At 40.6% G+C, this 24,759-nt stretch overlaps 1 protein-coding gene and 1 long non-coding RNA gene across 2 annotated transcripts; one reads left to right on the plus strand and one right to left on the minus strand.

Moving 5' to 3' along the window:
- Window positions 1–1,595: 1,595 nt before the first annotated feature.
- On the minus strand, window positions 1,596–5,667 carry LOC134738659 (uncharacterized). The gene is made up of 2 exons (XR_010124577.1): window positions 4,257–5,667; window positions 1,596–2,038 (listed from the first exon to the last, which is right to left on the minus strand). It is a non-coding gene; the product is annotated as an uncharacterized LOC134738659 (long non-coding RNA).
- WSB1 (WD repeat and SOCS box containing 1) lies at window positions 5,203–24,759 on the plus strand. The gene is made up of 9 exons (XM_054457152.2): window positions 5,203–5,589; window positions 12,910–13,078; window positions 14,489–14,757; window positions 15,892–16,023; window positions 17,869–17,969; window positions 20,189–20,361; window positions 21,154–21,267; window positions 22,629–22,736; window positions 23,314–24,759. Exons 1-9 carry the CDS (start codon window positions 5,550–5,552, stop codon window positions 23,471–23,473), a joined length of 1,266 nt encoding a protein of 421 aa, XP_054313127.1. The 5' UTR covers window positions 5,203–5,549; the 3' UTR covers window positions 23,474–24,759.

A 24,759-nucleotide genomic window follows, 5' to 3' on the forward strand; every position in this document is an offset into this window, starting at 1 on the left:
ATGCATGGTTATATTCACTCCTCCTGAACAAACGAATGTGACTATTGTTCCACCTCTTTTATGCTTCTGCACCTCCCTGTTCGTATAAGAAAATGGTGTAGAAAAAGGAAAGGTATAACTACATGAAAATGCCTGCCTGTTTATACAACATTTTGCTGAGATGTGAGATAATAGCATGATGGAGGATGCATACACAGTTACATACACAGGTTGAATATCTCTCATCGGAAATGCTTGGGACCAGAAGTGTTTCAGATATCAGAATATCTGATCACTCAGGCGATCTACCCACCTCAGCCTCCCAAAGTGCTGAGATTATGGCTGTGAACCACCTCGCCCAGCCTGTACAAACTTTTGACTGCGACCTGTCACATGAGGTCAGGTGTGGAATTTTCCACTTGCAGCATCATGTTGGAATTCAAAAAGTTTTGGATTTTGTAGCATTTCAGATTCTCAGATTAGGGATGCTCAGCCTGTATATGTATATGTGTGTGTGTGTATATATATCTCAGGATAATAAATGTTGGTAAAAATTATGGGTAAATTGGCCTTAACAAATAGCTATATAACAGTGATGTTTTTTGAATAATTCAAGGATGAGATTCAAGAGAATGGGTTTTTAGTGGTTGGGTCAGCTTTGTTTTTGAAATGAATGCTTTCTAGAATTTTTGTTTATTATTATATATTTTTATTTATTTATTTTTGAGATAGGGTCTCACTTTGTCTCCTAAACTGGAGTGCAGTAGCTCAATCACAGCTCACTACAATCTCGACTTTACCAGGCTCAGGTGATCCTCCCACCTCAGCCTCCTGAGTAGCTGGTACTACAAGTGCATGCCACCATGCCCAGCTAAATTTTTTGTATTTTTTTTGTAGAAGCGAGGTTTCACCATGTTGCCAAAGCTCATCTAGAACTCCTGGGCTCAAGCAATCTGCCTGCCTCAACCTACCAAAGTGCTGGGCTTATAGGCATGAGCCATCATGCCTGGCCTTTTATTTATTGTTTTGGTTGTACATATACTTAATGTTATTTCACAGCTTTTTGCCAGCCCTTTATTTTCTACGAGATTTTGATCTTTCAGTTTTGCAGTTAGCTAGGATTACTATATAAAAAATAGCATTTAACACTTGTATAGTACTCTGTGTCAGGCCCTGTTGTAGATACTAATCCTCAAAACTGTGAAGTAGGTATTATTACTATCCCCATTTTCTAGATGAGAAGACTGAGGCACAGGGAGGCTAAATAATTTGTCTAAAGACATGACATTACTAATACAATTTTTTAAGGGGAAGGAAATAACACCAAGGTGTCAATGATGGTTTTTCAGGGTGTGGGGTTATAAAGGATTGTTAAGAGGATTGAAATGACAAGATCTTGAACTAAGCCCATGGCAGCTGAGCTGGGACAGACAGGACAGACTCTAGAACAGTTTAAGAGAAAATATTGGCAAGCCTTGTGGATTGGTTGATTTGATGTTGGGATGAGGCACAGCAGGGAAGCTAGGAAGACTTGCCTCTGGCACTTGTGACTGGGTGGACATTTCACTAGAGTAGGAAATACAAAAGGCAGAGCAGACTGAGAAGAAATGATGTGTTCGGTTTTGACATTTTGAGTTTTATTGTAAGCATTTGAACATGTAAATTTTAAACTTAAGACAGGCCGGGCTCAGTGGCTCACGCCTGTAATCCCAGCACTTTGGGAAGCCGACACAGTTGGATCACCTGAGGTCAGGAGTTCGAGACCAACCTGGTCAACATGGTGAAACAATGTCTTTACTAAAAATACAAAAATTAGCCGGACATGGTGGTGTGCACCTGTAATCCCACCTACCGGGAAGGCTGACATAGGAGAACTGCTTGAGTCCAGGAGGCGAAGGTTGCAGTGAGCTGAGATCGCGCTGTTGCACTCCAGCCTGGGCGACAAAGCAAGACTCCGTCTCAAAAAAAAAAAAAAGATGGAAGTTAGCTCTCAACTTGAGGGTCTTCACACAGAGCTGGTATTTAAACCCAAGAAAGAGGTTGCCATCACCCAGGGAGACTGTGGAAGAAGGAAAAAAAAAAAAGCTGTGGGCCAAGGACAGAACTCTAGAGAACCCCAACATCTATGCGACATGTAGGGAATAAGAAGCCCCTTCAGATTTGACATTAAAATAGCAAACACAGATATGAAATGCCAGGTATATATTTGCTTTTCAAGCTAGGTTTCATTTATGAGAGGCAAGGTGGCATGGAAGCAGGGCAGTCAAACAAGTCTGAGTTCAGATCTAGCCCCTGCAGCTTACTCTGTCCTGTGGCTTCTCAGGTTACTAAGTGTCTACGAAATGTATGTCAATACACTGTATGTGCACTCCAGCCAGGGCAACAGAATGAGACTCCATCTCAGGGAGAAAAAAAAAAAAGAAAAAAAGAAAAAGTCATCACAATAATTCACTGTTGGACACTCAAGAACTGGTATTTCCCATGAATTTGTATGGTATAGTACAAGTAACAGGGATAATAGCAGTTGGTTAAAAGAATTAACTGAGATGGATATAAATGTTGGTATATGAGCTACAAGACTGCATTAAACTTTTTTTTTTATGTATGTCAATACACTGCTCATATGTTGTGAGCATGAAATCGGTTAATCCACAGAAGCACTTATATGGCTCAGTGCTTAGAAGTATCTATTACTAATGAGTACACAAATCATAAAATTATTTTTCATTCCATTGTCATGCTTTGCCAGTTGAGAAAATGGCCAGGAAGTCTGTTGGCTTGCAGAAATAAACTAAAATAGAAATTAAAAAATTGTATTAAAAAGTCTGGCTGGGGTGGCTCATGCCTGTAATTCCAGCACTTTGGGAGGCCAAGGCGGGCAGATCACTTGAGGTCAGGAGTTCGAGACCAGCCTGGCCAACATGGTGAAATCCCGTCTCTACTAAAAATACAAAAATCAGCCGGGCATGGTGGCGTGTGCCTGTAATCCCAGCTACTTGGAAGGCTGAGGCAGGAGAATCACTTGAACCCAGGAGGCAAAGGTTGCAGTGAGCTGAGATCGTGCCACTGTACTCCAGCCTGGACGACAGAGTGAGACTCCATCTCAGGGAGAAAAAAAAAGAAAAAGTCATCACAATAATTCACTGTTGGACTCTCAAAAACTGGTATTTCCCATGAATTTGTATGGTATAGTACAAGTAACAGGGATAATAGCAGTTGGTTAAAAGAGTTAACTCAGACTGGTATCGATGTTGGTATATGAGCTACAAGACTGTATTAAAGTTTTTCTTTTTTCTACTCTAAAAATTCAGCAACTAGGCCCAGTGCCTGATACAGAGTGAGTCCTCAAGATATGGTTGACTGAAGCTAACAAAGTGATTTATTTATTTATTTATTTATTGAGACAGAGTTTCACTCTTGGCACCCAGGCTAGAGTGCAGTGGTGCAACCTCAGCTCACTGCAACCTCTGCCTCCCGGTTTCAAGCAATTCTCCTGCCTTAGCCTCTGGAGTAGCTGGGACTTCGCCACAACGCCTGGCTAATTTTTTGTATTTTTAGTACAGATGGGGTTTCACCATGTTGGCCAGGCTGGTATCGAACTCCTGACACCCGCCTCAGCCTCCCAAAGTGCTGAGATTACAGGCGTGAGCCACCGCCCCCAGCCTAACAACGTGATTTTTTTTTTTTTAAAGAGGAGGGGCAGGCAGGGCGCAGTGGCTTAACGCCTGTAATCCTAGTACTTTGAGAGGCCGAGGTGGGCAGATCACAAGGTCGGAAGTTCAAGATCAGCCTGGCCAATATCGTGAAACCCCCTCCCTACTAAAAGGACGAAAAAAATTAGCTGGGCGTGGTGGCAGGCACCTGTAGTCCCAGCTACTCGGGAGGCTGAGGCAGGAGAATCGCTTGAACGCGGGAGGCAGAGGTTGCGGTGAGCCGAGTTGGCGCCACTGCACTCTGCTCTGGGAGACAGCAAGACTCCGTCTCAAAAAAAATAAATAAATAAATAACAACAACAAAAAAAAGGAGGGGCGATGTTTTATTAAACATTTCGCTATTTGAAGAATTAATACATTCATGCAAAGAAAAGAAGTAAATATGCCCTACAGTGTTATCATTTGAGATCTCTTAAAAGCGGCTATGCAGCCGGGCGCGGTGGCTCATGCTGTAATCCCAGCACTTTGGGAGGCCGAGGTGGGTGGATCACTTGAGGTCAAGAGTTCGAGACCAGCCTGGCCAACAGGGTAAAACGCCCTCTCTACTAAAAATACAAAAATTACCTGGGCTTGGTGTCACATGCCTGTACAAATCCCAGCTACTGGGGAGGCTGAGGCAGGAGAATTGCTTGAACTCGGGAGATGGAGGTTGCAGTGAGCCAAGATCACGCCATCGCACCCCAGCCTGGGAGAAGCGAGACTCCGTTTCAAAAAAAAGCGGCTATGCAACACTCTACTCTGTCCCATGAATATCTGCCACATATTTGAAATTCCCAGTCTTATACGCCCCAGGCCTTTGCAATGTTTAGGGTCCACACAAGAAGCCATTAAAATGCAAATATGTCATCTGTGACCGGGAACCAAGCTGGCATCTGGCAGACACTGACACATTTATCAGTCTGATGTGTGGACAACTAGGTGCCTCCCAGAGGCCTTCAGGTAAGGTGGAGGAAGGACCAATTCTGAGCTGACACAGTAGGATCCATCTTGGCCAGGACAAAGGCAGTCCAGGGAGGCTCCGCGGCGCGGTGCGGCGCGATCACGCCAGAGTCTCCTTCTCGTTCCCCTCGGCCCTTCCTAAAACCTGCTGGCTCAGGTCCAAACAATCGCAGCTGGACAGGTGGTGTACAACGATGTTAATTTTCATCCTGTCTTTTTCATCAGTGCATCCTTCAGTTCCCTAGTACTTGTGGGCTGGGGAGTTGGCCAAATTGAGTGAAAACCTGAAATGTCTTTTTGTTCTTTTCAGTTCAGCCAGTTTAAGTTCCATGCAATCTTTAAGCTAGGAGGCTAATAATAACACAATTCTCTGCTTGCCCTTTTCAAAGCCACTTCAGCTTATAAACTCCATATTAGACCATCCAGGCCCAGAAGACGCCACCGGCCTACAGGCACAGTCAGCGGAACCAGCCTGGGCTGGATCCCCCCTGCGAGGCCCCCAGGCAACTCCCGCGCGCCCGCCCGGCTGGGGAGATCACGTCCTGTGCGTCGGGAAGCGGGGCCGCGGGCTGTGACGTCACGTGGCCGCGCCCCTGCTGCCCAGATATCTCCTGCGCCGCCCGCCATTTTGACTCCAGTGTCTTGTTTGCAGTCGGCGCGTTAGGGGAACTGTGTTGCTCCGCAGGCGCGAGGCTGGGTACAGGGTCTGTTGTCTGTGGTTGACTCCGTACTTTGGTCTGAGGCCTTCGGGAGCTTTCCCGGGGCAGTTAGCAGAAGCCGCAGCGGCCGCCTCCGCCCGTCTCCGCTGTCCCCGGGCCCGGGAGGGACCAACTTCGCGTCACGCCCCTCAGCGGTCGCCACTCTCTTCTCTGTCGTTGGGTCCGCATCGTATTCCCGGAATCAGACGGTGCCCCATAGATGGCCAGCTTTCCCCCGAGGGTCAACGAGAAAGAGATCGGTGAGGATTGGGACCGTGGGTGGGCGAATGAGGGCCGAGGAGAGGCAGGGACTCCCCGGAGGAGGTTTGGGAGGAAGCGACTCCCGAGTCTGAGGGAAGAGGTCCAGTGCGCCAGGGCCAGCCCACTAGCGAGGAGGAGGAAGCCGCCTCGGTGGGAGTTGGCGGAGGGGTAAACGGCACCGACGTGGATGCAGCACCTACTGTGCTCTCTCGCGGTTGCTCTGTGGCTGGGGCGGGCAAGGACCCCGGTTTCTTCGTCGGAGGTCCGCGCAGGGTTCTTGTCTTGGGAGTTCTTGGCTCAGGGCATGACTGTCGAGTGGACAGGGAAGGGCCAGTCAGGGACTTTAGGTTTACAATGGGGAAAAGTAAACTTGTGGGTTGTGAGCGGTAATGAAAGAGGGGGTCCTCGTGTGTACCAACCACTCTTAGATAGAAATGAGATGGAAGAGGTCCCAACAGCCTGGCAAAAGCAATACAGTGTTTTTAAAATGGTGTGGCCTTAAGAAATGCAGCGGTTCGGGGGAGGAGACTTTTAGAATTATCTTTCAAACACTTAAGGGAGGAGCTGGGTGGTTGGGTGGAGTGACAGAAGGAAAGCTTTTGTGCGGAAGAGGAAACTCTGGAAAAGGCTTTTCTGGCTTAGTGTCTAGCCCTGGCCGGCTTAGTAAAGGGCAATTAGTGTTGAAGGTTGTGCGTCCACACCTACTTAGTGGCTCCGTGGAAAGCACGTCGCATTATTTAAATCCTCTTTTAAAGTAAAATAACTGGAATAACGTTTGACGGTGTTGGGGGCTGCTGTACATTGGCTGATACACTTAGCAAACACTGATCTTACTGTGTTAAGTAATAATTAGCTGTGGCCGCTGAGCAGAGAGCATTTACATTTTCCTACTCTTGAAGTGAATATGTGCCTTTACTAAGTACAAGGAGGAGTTATTTCTAGAGAAGGGAAGAGGCTGAAGTAGCCAAAACGCCCACTATTTTGTATGCGGGTGAATTTTTAAATCTAGAAACAGCTGTTTTAGAATTCTGGACTTTAGTTGTCTTAGGGATGATTGATTAGGAAGGGACTTTAACCCTGGTTTTAATAACTATTTTTGAAGATACAAACAGAAAAAAAAGGAAAAAAATTGTAGCAGAGTTCACACAGAAAAAAGAAACAGAAAGATGCAAAGAACACAAAATTTGTGTCCAGTTATTATTTTAACTGTATTTTAAGACTAGAAAGTATGTCGCAAAGTGGGCCAAAGAACTCAAAAGTTCTTATCAGTCCAGTGGGTTTTTCTTTTACTTCACTACACCATAATGTTATAGACGAGTGATCTGCCTTTTTTTTAAATCTGTGTTTTACTTCATCCTGATAAACCATTTTGAAAACTTTCCGGTCCTGTTTTCTTTTTTTTTTTTTTTTTTTTTTTTGAGATGGGAGTTTTTGCTCTTGTTGCCCAGGCTGGAGTGCAATGGCACGATCTCGGCTCACTGCAACCTCTGGCTCCCGGTTTCAAGCGATTCTCCTGCCTCAGCCTCCTGAGTAGGTGGGATTACAGGCATGCCCCTCCACGCCTGGCTAATTTTTGTGTTTTTAGTAGAGATGGGGTTTCTCCATGTTGGTCAGGCTGGTCTCGAACTCCCGACCTCAGGTGATCCGCCCACTTCGGCCTCCCAAAGTGCTAGGATTACAGGTGTGAGCCACCCCGCCCAGATTTCCGGTTCTGTTTTCTAAGAGATGGATAGCACACCTACATAAAGTAGAACCATCCACTAAGTGTTCCCCCACCAGCCGCCTGATTTCTCTTTTCTTTTTTTTTTCTTTCCATATTTAGGTCTCAGTGTTATTTCCTGGATATGGTATAAAAAGTTACTAGCTAAGTGCCAGATATCTAGAAGAACTTTTGCTTTTTCTGGCCTTTTTTTAACCCCAGTTTTTTTGTTTCTTTTTTTGAATTATCATTTGGATACAAGGTTGAACATTTCTCTGTGTAGCTTTTTAAATCTATGAATGAGGATTTACTTTTTTTCTTTTCTTGGGTGTTAATTAAAAGTCAAGCCTAGTTTCTCAAGGACATACGGAGAGTAGAGGCAAGATTTCCATGAATGATTAAATAATTCTATATGATACTACTGCCTTGAGCTACTGCCACAGATCGTCCCTTTCTGGTTATGAAATTTTGGGGAGGAATGTAAAGAAGGAGCTAAATCTGGTTTGCTTGGTTCAGCAGTGACTCAGATGGTATGTTACTATTTTACAGATATTAATAATGTAGTGTTGTATCTTACGGCTGATTTCCCATGGCAGCCTTTCCCTTAATAAGGCCATTAAATCATACATTTGTGTTGCTAACATTAAACAGTTATGTAATTAACTGTTTATTACATTAAACAGATAATGTAATAAAGGTTTAACTTAAAAATTTTTTTTCAAAGCACTTTATTACAAACTTTGTGCTAGGTTTATAAAATTGTACCAGTATTTAAACTGAGCACTTAAATCATTTTATTAAAGTGCCAAAGGCAATTTGATATACCTGTTATCCAGCAAAGAAACACAATCAAGGCAATTATTAGTAAATTTTAACAGATTAATGCATTTATTTGGTAGGTTTTATAATGGCTCTATTTCTTGAGTTTGTATATACTTGAGAATTATGTTATAAATGTTATGATTTCATTGTCTTTGCTATCTATTTGAACCAATTTTTTAGTAATTGTTACCACTCTTTTACTTTTTTTTTTTCCTTTGAGACTGAGTCTTGCTCTGTTGTCCAGGCTGGAGTGCAGTAGCGCAGTTTCAGCTTACTGCAACCTCCACCACTCGGGATCAAGCAGTTCTCCTGCCTCACCCTCCCGAGTAGCTGGGATTACAGGTTCGTGCCACCACACCCGGCTGATTTTTTGTATTTTTAGTGCAGACGGGGGGTTTCACCATGTTAGCCAAGCTGGTCTGGAACTCCTGACCTCAGGTGATCCACCGTCCTCGGCCTCCCAAAGTGCTGGGATTATAGGCGTGAGCCACTGCCCCCGGCCTACTCTTTTTTTTTTTTTTTAGACAGAGTCTTGCTCTGTCACCCGAGCTGGAGTATGGTTGTGAAATCTTGGCTCTCTGCTACCTCTGCCTCCAGGGCTCAAGCAATTCTCCCACCTCAGCCTGGGACTACAGGTTCATGCCACCACACTCGCTAATTTTTTAAATTTTTTGTAGAGACGAGGTCCCCTGTATATCCCAGGCTGGTCTCAAACTCATGGGCTCAAGTGATCCATCCACCTTGGCCTACCAAAGTGTTGGGATTACCAGTGTGCCTGTCCTATTACCACTATACACAAGGAGTTCCATGATTATGGTCAAGGTAGAAGAAAAATATAGAGTAACCTTAAAATACAGTCTAGGCCGGGCACGGTGGCTCATGCCTGTAATCCCAGCACTTTGGGAGGCCGAGGCGGGCAGATCACCTGAGGTCAGGAGTTCAAGACCAGCCTGGCCAACATGGTGAAACTCCGTCTCTGCTAAAATATACAAAAGTTAGCTGGGCATGGTGATGGGCACCATGATGGTGCATACCTGTAATCTAAGCTACTCGGGAGGCTGAGGCAGGGAGAATTGCTTGAACCCGGGAGGTAGAGGTTGCAGTGAGTGGAGATCGTGCCACTGCACTCCAGCCTGGGCAACAGAGCAAGCCTCTGTCTCAAAAAAAAAAAAAAAAAAAAAAAGTTTTGTATGAGAAATTTAGTCTCACTTATGCTTGCTAAGGGAGAGCTTAATTTTAGTCTCATTTACTAGATGTTCTTGAAATTGAATGCAAGGGCTGTTCCTCATATACAAGTTACATAAATATTCTCTGTAGAGACTTTTAAGTTGAATTTTAAAACTTGCTTTCCTTATTTGTGAACTTAACATTTTTTTCCTCCTAAAAATGCTTTAAAAATGTTTTCAAAGATAGATGTGGTTAAATAGGAATCCAAGTTAAAAAAAAAAATTGTGCCTGATGCAGTGGCTCATGCCTTAATCTCACCACTTTGGGAAACCAAGGTGGGAGGATCGCTTGAGGCCAGGAGCTGGAGACCAGCCTGGGTAACATAGCAAGACCCTGTCTATAAAAAATTGGTTTTTTGCCGGGCGCAGTGGCTCACACCTGTAATCCGAGCACTTTGGGAGGCCGAGGCGGGCAGATCACAAGGTCAGTAGTTCGAGACCAGCCTGGCCAACATGGTGAAACCCCGTCTCTACTAAAAAATACAAAAAATAATAATAATAATTAGCCGGGCATGGTGGTGCATGCCTGTAATCCCAGCTACTCGGGAGGCTGAGGCAGGAGAATTGCTTGAACCCAGGGGGCGGAGGTTACAGTGAGCCAAGATCAAGCCACTGCACTCCAGCCTGGGCGACAGAGCAAGACTGTCTTAAAAGAAAAAAAAAGTTTGTTTTTTGTTTTTGTTAAGTTAGCCAAGTGTGGGGACACGTGCCGGTAGTCCCTGCTACAGCTACGTAGGAGGTTGAGGCAGGAGGATCATTTAAGCCTATGAGTTTGCCTCTGCACTCCAGCCTTGGCAACAGAGCAAGACCCTATCTAAAAAATTAGGCAGGCAGGGGTTGCAAATTCAGAGGCCAGGCATATAAAGAGAACCCTGGTAAAAGGAACAAATAAGGCTGTAGGTTTGGAAAAATGTAAGGAAACCTGGAGCAGCATGCTCTTTCTGAAATCATTTGTATGTTAAAGGTATCTGCAGGCATTTGAGGGTCACCAAGTTTGTGAATATTGTATTAAGAAAGTTATGTGGCTCATATCTGTAATCCCGGTACTTCGGGAGGCTGAAGGTGGGAGGATCACTTGAGCCCAGGAGTTTGAGACCAGCCTGGGCAACAAAAGGAGAACCTACCTCTACAAAAATAAAAACATTAACCAGGTGTGGTGGTGCATGTCTGTGGTCCCAGTTACTTGGGAGGCTGAGGCAGGAGGATCGCCTGAGCCTGGGAGGTTGAGGCTATAGTGCGCAGTTATTGTGCTACTGCACTCCAGCCTGCGTGACAGAGCGAGACCCTGACTCAAACTTTACCGCTAGTAAAGTTAACGTCATCTTATGCTGTGCTAATATGGGGTGGGTGGGGGACTCTGCTGCTTTGATTAAACCACACCTGAAGTATTGTGGTTAGTTCTGGGTGCCACTTTTATGAGGGCCACTACTAACTAGAATTTATCCAGAAAAGTATGATGAAGTTAGGATGGGAAATGGAGTTGAAACCATGTGGTCTAAGGTATGATTGAAAGGATAGAGATCTCTTAGCCTGGTAAAAAGATTCATTCATGGCTATCTTCAATATATAAATGCCATATGAGGATATCAGTAGGCTTATTCTCTTAGGTCAGAATCAGTACTGAGTGGGTAGAGTGGTAGGAGGAAGATTTTGAGTCATTAAAAGCGGTCTCAGTTGCACCAAAATAATGTAAGCCTTATTATGAATATCATAGAAAGGTAGGTCTCAGGCTTTTTGTTTTTGCTTTTTAAACCACTTCTATTTGTTAAGGTGTCAAGAATTGAGCCGATAACATATTTAAATCACTTTAGAATGGGAGCATAAATGTGTGCTTTCATATTCATTCAGTAAATATTTACTGAGCACCTGTCATATGCCAGGTGCTATACTAGCTATTGACGGAGCATACATTCAGACTGAAGAAGTACATTTTGGGGGTGAGTGGGTGGGGGTGGGGGTGTATATGTGTGTGTGTGTGTGGGTGTGTCCATGTCCAGGTTCTCTAGCTATAGCAGTGTAAGTGGTTCTTACGTGAACAGCAATACATAGAATATATTAAAGCTTAGGTGTTGGAAAGTTTAAACCAGAAATACATAAAAATATATTATTATACACTGTACAATTGACCAGACAACTGACCACAAAATAGATAATAGGGAAAATTAAGACCAACCCAAAATAGGTGATACACTGATAAAGAGGCTCCTTTCCCCAAATTGAGGAAATTCTAGCTGAGTTTGCATGCATGCATTGCAGTATGAGCTTGTTGATCATGCTTTTTGTTAAATATGGAAGTAATATTCTCCATATACTCTGGTAATATGCCAATTTTTGTTAGGAATACAAAATTTGAGTAATCTGAATTTAAAATATATGACATTGTCCATTTTTTGTCCTTAAAAACCAAAATAATTCCATTTTTGAGTCAGTTTGAGGCCCATTAGGAAGACTCTTAAGGACCAGTATTTGAGAATCACAAATATAACGCGTTTTGGGTTTTTGTTTTTTTTTTGTTTTTTTAGTGACAGTCTTGCCCTGTCACCCAGGCTGGAGTGCAGTGATGCAGTCTTGGCTCACTGCAGTCTCCACCTCCAAGGTTCAAGCAGTTCTTATGCTTCAGCCTTCTAAGAAGCTGGGATTACAGACACACTCCAGCATACCACCATGCCCGGCTATAATGCATTTTCTTTTATTTTAGCTTTTTTTTTTGGGATGGAATCTCACTCTGTCGCCCAGGCTGGAGTGCAGTGGCACTTTCTTGGCTTACTGCAACCTCCGCCTCCTGGGTTCAGGCAATTCTCCTGCCTCATCCTGGGATTAGAGGCGCCCACCACCACGCCCGGCTAATTTTTGTATTTTTAGTAGAGACAGGGTTTCAAACCGTGTTGGCCAGGCTGGTCTCGAACTCCAGACCTCAAGTGATCCGCTTGTCTTGGCCTCCCAAAATGTTGGGATTACAGGTGTGAGCAACCACACGTGGCCTATAATGCCTTTTTAAAGCACTGGTTGGGAGGTTGGACTAGACAACCTGTAAGTCTCTTCTAGTTCTGAGGGTTTTGTGATTTTTGTGACCTGGGCCTGAAAAGGATAAAAATACTTGTTTGGATAGTGTATTTTATAGTGCTTTCCTTTGAGCAATGGTGTAATATTGTATTTTATGGTGAAGTATGGTTTTTGAAAGCTAAGAAACTTAATTTGGAAGATACTTTTCCTGCCAACTAAGTTTAATTTCTTGCATTTTAAATGTTAATAATTTGATGAGAACATAATACAATGCAAAAGTTAGGACTTTTGTAATTGTTAGGTCTAATTGGTCATTACATTATTATCGACCAGTTTTTTTAATGGAAACTTTCTTAAAAACTCTTGCATTGGGAAATTTTAGGGAAATCACTTTATCAAAACTTGGAGATAGTCATTATCATTAAGGGGTCTTCATATACTTCATACCCCCCGTTAGAGGATGGAATGCAGAACTCACTATACCCTGCCTGCATAGAAGAGGGAAGAAACTCAATCCCAAAGTATTGTTGGTTATATATGATATCCACTATTTTTATTTTTCCTTTTAGTGAGATCACGTACTATAGGTGAACTTTTAGCTCCTGCAGCTCCTTTTGACAAGAAATGTGGTCGTGAAAATTGGACTGTTGCTTTCGCTCCAGATGGTTCATACTTTGCTTGGTCACAAGGACATCGCACAGTAAAGCTTGTTCCGTGGTCCCAGTGCCTTCAGAACTTGTAAGACTGTTTCTTTTCTGTATTTTGTATCTGTTTGTGGAATTTACCATTTTCTCTCAGTGTAGGGTAATAAAAACATTTTGATAGTTAAGTTTTACTTTATAGATGATGTCGTGAGTTTTAATCATGGGCTGAATATATTTATTGGAAATTTTGTGTAAAGAATTCTTTGGGCCGGGCACGGCGGCCCAGGCCTGTAATCCCAGCACTTTGGGAGGCCAAGGCAGGCAGATCACTTGAGGTCAGGAGTTTGATACCAGCCTGGCCAACATAGTGAAACCCCATCTCTACTGAAAATACAAGAACTAGCTGGGCGTGGTGTGACACACCTGTAGTCCCAGCTACTCGAGAGGCTAAGGCAGAAGAATTGCTTGAACCCAGGAGCCGGAGGTTGTAGTGAGTCGAGATAGCACCACTGCACTCCAGCCTGGGTGGCAGAGCCAAATTCTGTCTCAAAAAAAAAAAAAAAAAAAAAAAAAAAGCATTGTCTGGTCTTATTTATACATTAAGTTTTTCTGTATGTTAAAAGTCAGATTGTGTCTAACAAGTGTATATATATATATATTGTTGTGCCAGAGCAGGTGACTTCTGTGATGTGAAGCTTTTTGGATTCACTTTGGATTTTACATTTTGTTGGATAATCCTGGTGCATAGTAGTAGAGACAGGGGTTTCACCATGTTGGCCAGGCTGGTCTGGAACTCCTGACTTCAGGTGATCGACTCTCCTTAGCCTCCCAAAGTGCTAGGATTACAGGCGTGAGCCACCGAGCCTGGCCCTTTGTTGTTGTTGTTGTTTTTGTTTTTAATGGACTTATAGTCCCTCTGTTTGGGGTAAATTGAGTTTGGATGTTTGTTGAAAGTTTTTCTAAAATGTATCGTATGCTATATTGGATCTTTCCCTGCTTTTTTTGTATCTAGCAGACCTTCATGGTTATAGTCGCTAATGTTCTCATTACATATAACTTGAGGTCTGGAACCTATGAGAAACTGATCATTATGGTTTGAGGATTTTTTTTCCCCTTTAAGGCAATTTTCTGGTATCAGCTTGACCATATCTTAAGTTACTGGGGTTTTTTGTTTGTTTGTTTTTTGCTTATTTATACTTGTGTTTTTAGGTTGAAGGAGCACCAGTTGATTCGGTGGTTTTGAGGAAAATTTGGGAGGCAAATAAGTTATAATATAAATTGCTTTATTGTTGAACTTATACTCAGTCACTGAGAATTTCTATTAATGTCCTTCTCTCGTAGTTCAAATATCAACCTCTCCCTTCCTATCTATAGGATTCTATTGTTATTTGGTGTCATTATAATAATATAGAGGTTATTTTAACAAACATTTGTAATTATTCAATGTCCAGAGGAGTCCAGAGTGAATAATAATACAATTTCCATCTGACTTCCCCCACCCCAGTCTCTTGCATGGCACCAAGAATGTTACCAATTCAAGCAGTTTAAGATTGCCAAGACAAAATAGTGATGGTGGTCAGAAAAATAAGCCTCGTGAACATATTATAGACTGTGGAGATATAGTCTGGAGTCTTGCTTTTGGGTCGTCAGTTCCAGAAAAACAGAGTCGCTGTGTAAATATAGAATGGCATCGCTTCAGATTTGGACAAGATCAGCTACTTCTTGCTACAGGGTTGAACAATGGACGTATCAAAATATGGGATGTATATACAGGTATGGATTCATAGTTTTTAAAGCAAATGTATTATTTTATGATGCAGGGCGCTACTCATAGGCACTGGAATTGGGATTTGAGGATTTCAGCTTACTGGAAAGCAAGAATTGATGGCATAGGTGTGTCTTTATAATAGACCTGAATATCACCTCCTTCAGCTCATGATTTTAATTTAGGAAAATGATAGAGTTCATATTGCTTCATCACTCTTTAGAGAGTATTATAGTAGGAAAGGATTTTCTAGGGAATGTTTAGTTAGTTGTCCTTTATAAACTAGTTATTTAGTTAATGACTCACATGTCAAGGTGTTTTCTTTGTTTATGCTTTTTCAATGATTGATAGCTTAGAGGTTTTCGAGGTAAATCAGATTTCAGTAATCATCTCACCTTGGAAAGGTTTAGTGAAAGTTTAGATAGACTGAGAAGTTAAATTCTTCGGGCAACTAGAAATAAATGTGTTGCTTATTGCCTAAAACACTTTCTGGCGTATAATATGTACTCAAAAACGTAAAGGATTTTTAAAGAAGCATTAAAAGAACATGTACATTAGAACATAACAAGTGATATTAACATAGGTGATAATGAGTCAAAATTTGGGTTCTTGAAAAAGATAAGATGAACACATAGATTGTCTTAAAAAACAAAGCTCTTACATTATTAGTTAAATACATTTTTTTCACTGGGATCATGTTTGAAAACTAAAGTTGTGGGATAACTTGTATCTTTTGAGGAGCTTAACATTCCTAGGCCAGGGAAATAACAAGCAAAGAAATAATTTGATTTTATATTTTAAAGTTCATGCCTGTAATTCCAGCACTTTGGGAGGCCAGAGCTGGGGAATCACTTGAGCCCAGGAGTTCTAGACCAGCCTGGGCAACATGGTGAGACTCCATCTCTCCAAAAAAAAAAAAAAAAAAAAAAAAGCCAGCCGTGGTGACTTGTAACTATAGTTCCACCTATTTCGGAGGCTGAGGTAGGGGGATTGCTTGAACCCAGGAGGTCGAGGCTGTAGTGAGCCAAGATTGCACCATTGCACTCCAGCCTGAGTGACAGTGAGACCCTGTCTCAAGAAAAATAAGAACAAAACAAAAATATATTAATACTGTCTTTTTTTCCCTTTTCTATTATATTTAGGAAAACTCCTCCTTAACTTGGTAGATCATACTGAAGTGGTCAGAGATTTAACTTTTGCTCCAGATGGAAGCTTGATCCTGGTGTCAGCTTCAAGAGACAAAACTCTCAGAGTATGGGACCTGAAAGATGATGGTATGTCTTTTTTTCCAAGCTATGAACTAGGATTTGTTTCTTGATACTACTATTGAGAGGTGTTGGGAACATGTGGGGCATTTGACTTTAAAAATGGCATGTGATCAAAGTTCCTTTTCTCTGCCTAACACTTAGGTTCCTTTCCTGAATAGATCAAAGAAAAACATAAATGTGACCCAGAATACGAGCCAACAGTTATTCGAAGTAAATGATCTGATATTATTCAGAAACTAACCACATAAATCTGTATCAACTATCTGAGGACCAAATATGGATCAGGTTTAGGGTTTTACAGGAACCAGTCTGTGTTTATGTCCTCTTAGGGAGGGTTATTAACTTAACTGCATTGGCTTAGTGAAAATTTAGATAGGTCTTGAAGTAACTTATTATCTAATAAAATTTAAATTAAAACATGACCTACATACCAGAACTTATGTGAATATTAGTAAACGTTATAATAAATTGGCTAGGTTAAGAAATGCTTTTATAAAAAGTGAAAGATTTACTGTCCAATACAATAACGTTGGTGTCAAGTACTCACCTTTCTCTAAAGCCTTACAAAGTTTTGGAGATGCTACCTCATTTAAGATGAGCATCTCTTCCCTTTCTCAGTCCCTAATGAAAGAGTGTATATGTTTAACTAAAACCTTAAATTTAAGGTCTGTTGGTGCTCTAACAGCCTCAAGCTGGAGGTTAACAGGCTTGCCTAGGGGTAATAAAGCTTAAATTGAATTAGTAGGAAACAAAACCCTCAGATCTGGAGATGTTCCAGCTGATAGATAGTAACCATTCCTTAATAAAGTTCTATGCTAACATTAACAAATCATGAAGGACCTTCTCTGCGTTTTATCTGCTCAGCTGTTGAGGTGCAAAGGGATCCCAACAGTTGAAATATTTTAATAATTTTTTTATTTTGCATATCGAATGATGCTTGTTTATCTCAAACTAATTTCAGCAACGTACATGTTTTAAGAATATAGGCTTAGTAAAATATAAGCTCCAATATAGTGGGGTCCTTGCCTTATTTCCAGTTATATCCTCAGTGCCGGCATAGAGCCTGGCATGCGTAGGCACTCAGTAAGTATTTGTAAAACTAAGAGTTCAGTATACTTAAGCATAGTTGTGTGCTGTGGGTATAATACACAGGGATTTTGGAGTGAGTTGTAGGTTCTCAAAAATGAAGAACGAAAAGGCGTTTTGAAGATAGTCAAGTTTCTTAACCTTGCTGTTGTGTTCCAGTTGCTTAACTTTTAAAATAAGGGGATTGGACTAAAAGAATTCCGTCTTTTTTTTTTTTTTTTTTTTTTTTTTTTTTGAGACGGAGTCTCGCTCTTTCACCCAGGCTGGAGTGCAGTGGCGAAATCTCCGCTCACTGCAGCCTCTGCCTCCCAGGTTCAAGTAATTCTTGTGCCTCAGCCTCCCAAGTAGCTAGGATTAACGGCATGCGCCACCATGCCCGGCTAATTTTTTAATGCTTTTTAGTAGAGATGGGTTTCACCCTGTTGGCCCGGCTTGTCTCGAATTCCTGGCCTCAAGCGATCCGCCCGCCTCAGCCTCAAAGTGCTGGAATTACAGACAAGAGCCACCGCGCCAGGCCCCAGACTTTTTCTTGAAGGGCTAGATGTTGAATATTTGAGGCTTGTAGAGCACAACATAAACACATGGACAGGATTGTGTTCCAGTAAAATTTAAAACCTAAGCAGCTGGTGTATATCGGTAACCCTTGTTATAGATAAATTGCTTTCCGCTATAAATGTTTGTGATCCTTTGATTTACTGCTGTTTTGAAATACTGCTCATTTGAAGTAGATTCTAGGGTTAATACAGATTATTTCTTTTTGTTCAGGAAACATGATGAAAGTATTGAGGGGGCATCAGAATTGGGTGTACAGCTGTGCATTCTCTCCTGACTCTTCTATGCTGTGTTCAGTCGGAGCCAGTAAAGCAGTACGTGTCAAAGTTCTTGTACATTCATTATGATTTGGATTATGATAATGTGTGCATAATCATTTTAAATCTAAGTAACCTATGAAGTCTGTGCTCGGTGTCATGAATATTTTAAATGTTTTATTTCATGATGGGGGAGAATTTGCATGAAGGAAATTAAATATAGTTATTGATTGCCAAATGAGAAGTTGGATTGTTTTTAGAGATAATAGACAAAATGGGCATATCAGGGTTTGTTTTTTTTTGTAAGTCTAGAAAAGTTTATGTGCTGTAGAAGAGATCTAGTCTATGTGTTAAGACATTCCCTTGCTAATTATTTTCTTCTCTGTTGTTCTATTTTTTTGGTCCAGTTTGCTGTTTTTAAAGTTTTGAGTCCCAGCTGGTCCTGTACATTTAACTGAAAAAAAGTAACTTAAAATAATATAAAAATAGCACTCATGTATGTCTTAGAGTTAAGTTATAGGTGAAATTTGATATTGTTTGCCTTACATAGCATACCTATAGACAGCTTAAGTAAAGTGACTGTTAAGAGGGTTATGCTTATTGATGAACTCTTGTAGTTGTTTACCAGCTTTAAGTTAGTATAGTTAAATTGATCTCAGTAGCTTCAAGTATTTATAAAATGGTTGAAGTCCAAATACATGTGATAATTACAATATACTTTGAATTAATGGAGGGTGGGAGGCTAGTTGAAATGCATTTTATTTACCCAAGGAGTATGTTAAAATGATAGTTATAAATGTTGGAAGTTTAAAGCAAGATACTCAGTTTAGTTCTTTACAAATCATAAGAAGAACAAAATTAGATGTTGACATTGCTATTTTAGGCTGTGTGTTTTCCATATGCTTCTTGCTTTCCCTGTCACAGGTGGTGGCAGCAATATTGGTGTGATTGAGGTTATGCTGGCACCACTCGCACACAGGCGCACAATGGTGTTAGCTGGGCAGAAAGAGTGGCATCTCTGGCTACCGGGCTGGGGGCGACCTTTACCATAGGATGAAGTAACCTTGCATTCGGCTGCAAGGTGTACTGTACGTACACAGGTGCTGGTCGATGTCCACTTTCTGCTTTTCTTTCTTTCTTTTTTTCTTTTTTAAAGTAATTTCCCCCACAGTAAAATACACTGACTCCTGAGTAAATTGATTTTCCAGTTTTATGGAATTGGGGGTCTGACAAGTGAAACCAATTTAATGTAAAGTATTTGGCTTTCAAATGGTTTCTCTGTGCTATTTTTTGGAATTCTTTAAGATTCCAGAGATATCTTACGTCTTTGATTCCATTTAAAATTTGTACTTATTTTCTTTTAGAAATAATGTATTGTGTCTGTGCAGAAAAAAAAAAGCAAAAAGGATTGCTTTACTCCAAGAGGAGAGATTGTCTTATTAGGATAAACCTCCAAGCTCACATTTAATATAACAGACTGAAGTAAACATTAGAATCCTGCTTAGAGCTATTCTGCACAGTTAACTACTGATCTTTAGAATCTAAAATTGTATATGAACTTATTCTTAAATAATTGAAACGTTTTATATTCAAATGACTTATGATTGTGGTTAGTTTGGGGAAAATAAGATGGTTAAATTTTGATTTATTGAAATGTAATTGTATTATTTTCATAAAATAGCATTTTCATTTTGTAATGTGGTTTAACATCCTTGTTGTTTGCCAAAGAAATTTCATTTGGCTGTGAATATTCTATTTGCTTGCAGTATCTGTTTCTCTTCCTAGGCTCAAGTTGGTGACCCAAGCCTATTGTAAACAAGTGATTATCTCAAAGGGAGATGCCAATGGAGTAACAATTTGTTAACCTTACATTTTCTGTCTGTATATTTTTTTAAAAATCTGGTAGTTTCTGGAAAAAAAAGAGAAGGGGGTTTGTAGTACTTAACCCTATTTATTTCCGTATATTTTAGTTAATTAGTTTTTGGAATAAATGGATTTCAGTATAGCTTTGTGGTTAAATTGCATTGCCTTTATGTTTAGGCTTATTTTTAAATTAACATTTAACAGAAACATTTGAAATAGAATTTGCATGTCTGCCTTAATTAACTTAAAGACTGATTTTAATCTGACTATGACACTGAGCATATTCTTTAAATTACTCATAATTTATAATGCTTAATATAATCTTAATTAAATTTAGCAGTTTTAGTTTAAGATGTGCCATTTTGTCCTCTGTGTGTCTGAATGAAGCTATAACATTTGCCTTTTTATTGCAGGTTTTCCTTTGGAATATGGATAAATACACCATGATACGGAAACTAGAAGGACATCACCATGATGTGGTAGCTTGTGACTTTTCTCCTGATGGAGCATTACTGGCTACTGCATCTTATGATACTCGAGTATATATCTGGGATCCACATAATGGAGACATTCTGATGGAATTTGGGTGGGTACAGCATGAATTATTTTAGTCTAGAATTCATCTCCACCTATCAAGTTATGTGAATAATTACAATCACCAACATATGAAACCTAAAATTACAGTCTATTCTAATTCAAAATTTTGGTATTATTTAAGCCCTTGACTAATGTAAAGCCTTCGATATAAATTCTAAAAGTAAATTTGGCTCTTTTGATACAAGTCTTGCTACTTAACAGTACCCAGCTCTCTATAGAAGTACTAATTATGTTTAGAGTTTTTGTTGGAGAAAAACAGTTAAAACCAAAGTTGGACTTAATCTTACTATCTTAAATCATAAAAGATTTTTTTTTTTTTTGAGACAGAGTCTTGCTCTGTCGCCGGGCTGGAGTGCAGTGGCGCGATCTCGGCTCACTGCAACCTCCACCTCCTGGGTTCAAGCAGTTCTCCTGCCTCAGCCTCCTGAGTAGCTGGGATTACAGGCACCTGCCACACCACCCCTGGCTAATTTTTGTATTTTTAATAGAGATGGGGTTTCACCATGTTGGTCAGGCTGGTCTCTGTCTCTTGATCTCGTGATCCACCTGCCTCAGCCTCCCAAAGTGCTGGGATTACAGGCATGAGCCACTGCGCCCGGCCATAAAAGATTAGTTCTTTTCAGGTGACTTTAATTTGGATGTATCATCTCTACTCAGTCTTCTCAGTTATATTAATTAAGGCTACTTTAAACACTATTCAAAGACAGATGTACTTTGTACCTGGGTAATTTTGTTTTCTTGAAGTGACTGATATCCACTGAAAACATGTATTTGACCTCAGGCACCTGTTTCCCCCACCTACTCCAATATTTGCTGGAGGAGCAAATGACCGGTGGGTACGATCTGTATCTTTTAGCCATGATGGACTGCATGTTGCAAGCCTTGCTGATGATAAGTAAGTATGTGCATTATAGCTTGACTGACTTACCGTTACCTTTTACATTCTTAAGCCTTAAAGCCTTTCTGCAGTTAAGAATTTTAATGTCTCTTCCTCAACACAAGCCCCTGGGAGATTTTGTTGTGTCTTAAAGAATATCAGCCTGAACAGTTATCTGTGTAAACTAAAGATAATGCATGCCTCTCCCTGTGTTCCTTGTTTAACTTGTTTAGGCATAGTGGGTTGATTTTTAGTCAGCTTTTAGCCCAGCTTACAGAGATTTTTTAAAGTAATGTCTTAACAAAGGTTGAAGCAGAAGGAAATTTCTAAAGTGAAACAAATAGTAAAACCAAAAGAATTACAAATAAATAGTAATTTGTATCCACCACGATTGAGATTAGAATATGAAATGTCACATGAATGAGATGTGCTGCTTATTGGTAAGAAGCAGAAACTAGTTGCAGCCATCTCATTTTCACATCCTTTTATCATACAGTGTTCATGTATATAGCATTGAGTAGTTTGGTGACATCAATTCATAAGGCAGCTCTTCTCTTTCCAGAATGTTAGCAAACATACGGAGAGAGGTTTTTTTTTGTTTGTCTGCAACCATTGTTTTCCTGTTTGCTCAGATAGATTCTGCATGTCAGTTCTCTGCTGTATTTGTAGACACACTCAGCCTAGGTGAAAAGCTTTTTTTCCTTTCCTGGTTTTTTTTGTTTGTTTGTTTATTGGAGACAGGGTCTTGCTTTGTTGCCCAGGCTATAGTGCAGTGGTGCAATCACATCTCACCACAGCCTTGATTTTCTGGGCTCAGGTGATCCTCCCACCTCAGCCTTCTGAGTATCTCACACCACAGGGGTATACCACCACACCTGGCTAATTTTTTAAAAAAATTTTTGTAGAGACAGGGTCTCCCTGTGTTGCCCAAGCTGGTCTTAAAGTCCTGGGCTCAAGCAGTCCACCCACCTCGGCCTCCCAGAGTGATGGGATTATGGTTGTGGGCTACCAGGCCCACCTAGCTTTTAAAAATGTCTTGGGAGAAGGGTGAAACAGACTAGAAGTTGATTGTATTGTAAGTGTAGGAAAGTAAGGAGAAAGTCCGGGTGTGAACATTCTAGGTTTGAACACTGGGAAGGAGGGAAGGCAGCCATGCATTGTAGTCTCTTAAGTGAAAGTTTATCCAATTTACCAACTGGTATTATAGACCTTAAAGTATTTTGTAATTGTATAGCGCAAGTTAGAATAATTGCCTGTTGGTGTGATTTGTGTGTGTATTTTGTGACTCATAACTCAATGGCGTTTCTTTCTAAATTTTAAAAAAGTTGCTTTTACCTTACATTTTCTATAAGATACTAAATAATTTATTTCGTTTTCAGAATGGTGAGGTTCTGGAGAATTGATGAGGATTATCCAGTGCAAGTTGCACCTTTGAGCAATGGTCTTTGCTGTGCCTTCTCTACTGATGGCAGTGTTTTAGCTGCTGGGTAAATACATTTTTCTCTTTTTTTTTTGAGATGTAGTCTCCCAGGCTGGAGTACAGTGGTGCAATCTCTGCTCACTGTAGCCTCCGCCTTCCAGTTCAAGGAGATTCTCCTGCCTCAGCCTCCCGAGTAGCTGGGACTACAGGTGCACACCACCACTCCTGGCTAATTTATTTGTTTGTTTGTTTTTCCAGTAGAGTCGGGATTTCACCATGTTGGCCTGGCTGGTCTCAAACTCCTGACCCTGACCTCAAGTGATCTTCCCGCCTCAACTTCCCAAAGTGCTCGGATTACAGGCGTGAGCCACCACACCCGGCCCATTTTTCTGTTTTCTTTAAGGGCCAATTTAAGGTGGCTTTTAGCAGCTAGTAATTTATTGTCAGTAAAACTCTAATAAGTGTTCTTTATAGTAGTGTTACCTTGTCATGGAATACATCATTGGTTAGTTCTTCCTAGTTGGGTTTTAATGTGAAGTTTGTGACTCCAGTACTCACATGTGTTGGATAATAGTTGTTTGAGCTGTAGCAACACTGAAATACATACACTTGGGTGACTAAGCATGTGCTTTGTTTCTGTTTAGGACACATGACGGAAGTGTGTATTTTTGGGCCACTCCACGGCAGGTCCCTAGCCTGCAACATTTATGTCGCATGTCAATCCGAAGAGTGATGCCCACCCAAGAAGTTCAGGAGCTGCCGATTCCTTCCAAGCTTTTGGAGTTTCTCTCGTATCGTATTTAGAAGATTCTGACTTTCCTAGTAGTAGGGACTGACAGAATATACTTAACACAAACCTCAAGCTTTACTGACTTCAATTATCTGTTTTTAAAGACACAGAAGATTTATTTAATTTGATATGTTCTTCTACTGCATTTTGATCAATTGAGCTTTTAAAATATTATTTATAGACAATAGAAGTATTTCTGAACATATATAAATTTTTTTAAAGATCTAACTGTGAAAGCATATACATACATGTATATATTTAGATATAAGCTGCTATATGTTGAATGGACCCTTTTGCTTTTCTGATTTTTAGTTCTGACATGTATATATTGCTTCAGTAGAGCCACAATATGTATCTTTGCTGTAAAGTGCAAGGAAATTTTAAATTCTGGGACACTGAGTTAAATGGTAAATACTGACTTAAGAAAGTTGAATTGGGTGAGGCGGGCAAATCACCTGAGGTCAGCAGTTTGAGACCAGCCTGGCAAACATGACGAAACCCTGTCTCTACTAAAAATACAAAAAAAAAAAAAAAAAAAAATTAGCCAGGCGTGGTGGTGCACACCTGTAGTCCCAGCTACTTGGGAGGCTGAGGCAGGAGAATTGCTTGAACCCAGGAGGTGGAGGTTGCAGTGAGCCAAGATCACACCACTGCACTCCAACCTGGGCAACAGAGCGAGACTCCATCTCAAAAAAAAAAAAAAAAAAAAAGTTGTGTTGCCTCATAGGAAATGTATTTGGTTTTGTTGGAGAGTGTCAGACTGACCTGGAAGTGAAACACAGTTTATGTACAGGGAAAGGATTTTATTATCCTTAGGAATGTCATCCAAGACGTAGAGCTTGAATGTGACGTTATTTAAAAACAATAACAACAAAGAAGGCAGAGCCAGGATATAACTAGAAAAAGGATGTCTTTTTTTTTTTTTTTTTACTCCCGCTCTAAACACTGCTGCTGCCTTAATTTTAGAAAGCAGCTTACTAGTTTACCCTTGTGGTATAAAGTATTATAAATTGTTGTGAATTAGAAGAATCCATCTACTGTATTATTGCTAAATATTTTGTTTGTACTAAGGGACAATTATTTTAAGACCATGGATTAAAACAAAAAAAAACAACTCTGTTTCTGCAGGGGATGATATTATGATATTGGTGAGTTGCCAAAGAAGCAATACAGTATATCTGCTTTTGCCTTCTGTTGTTTATCTTACCTGCAGATATTAAGAATGTATGCATTATGTAAAATGCTCAATTATATATTTTTGTTGAGTTTTTTAATTAAAAACTTGTAAAAAAAAAAAAAA

This window comes from Pongo pygmaeus, chromosome 19, assembly GCF_028885625.2.
Source record: "Pongo pygmaeus isolate AG05252 chromosome 19, NHGRI_mPonPyg2-v2.0_pri, whole genome shotgun sequence".
Lineage (NCBI taxonomy): Eukaryota > Metazoa > Chordata > Mammalia > Primates > Hominidae > Pongo > Pongo pygmaeus.

Coding starts and splice junctions, on each gene's coding strand:
- WSB1 (XM_054457152.2), top strand. CDS start 5,550: ATGGCCAGCTTTCCCCCGAGGGTCAACGAGAAAGAGATCG. Junction 20,362..21,153: donor GACATTCTGATGGAATTTGG/GTGGGTACAGCA, acceptor ATTTGACCTCAG/GCACCTGTTTCCCCCACCTA. Junction 21,268..22,628: donor GCAAGCCTTGCTGATGATAA/GTAAGTATGTGC, acceptor TTTCGTTTTCAG/AATGGTGAGGTTCTGGAGAA.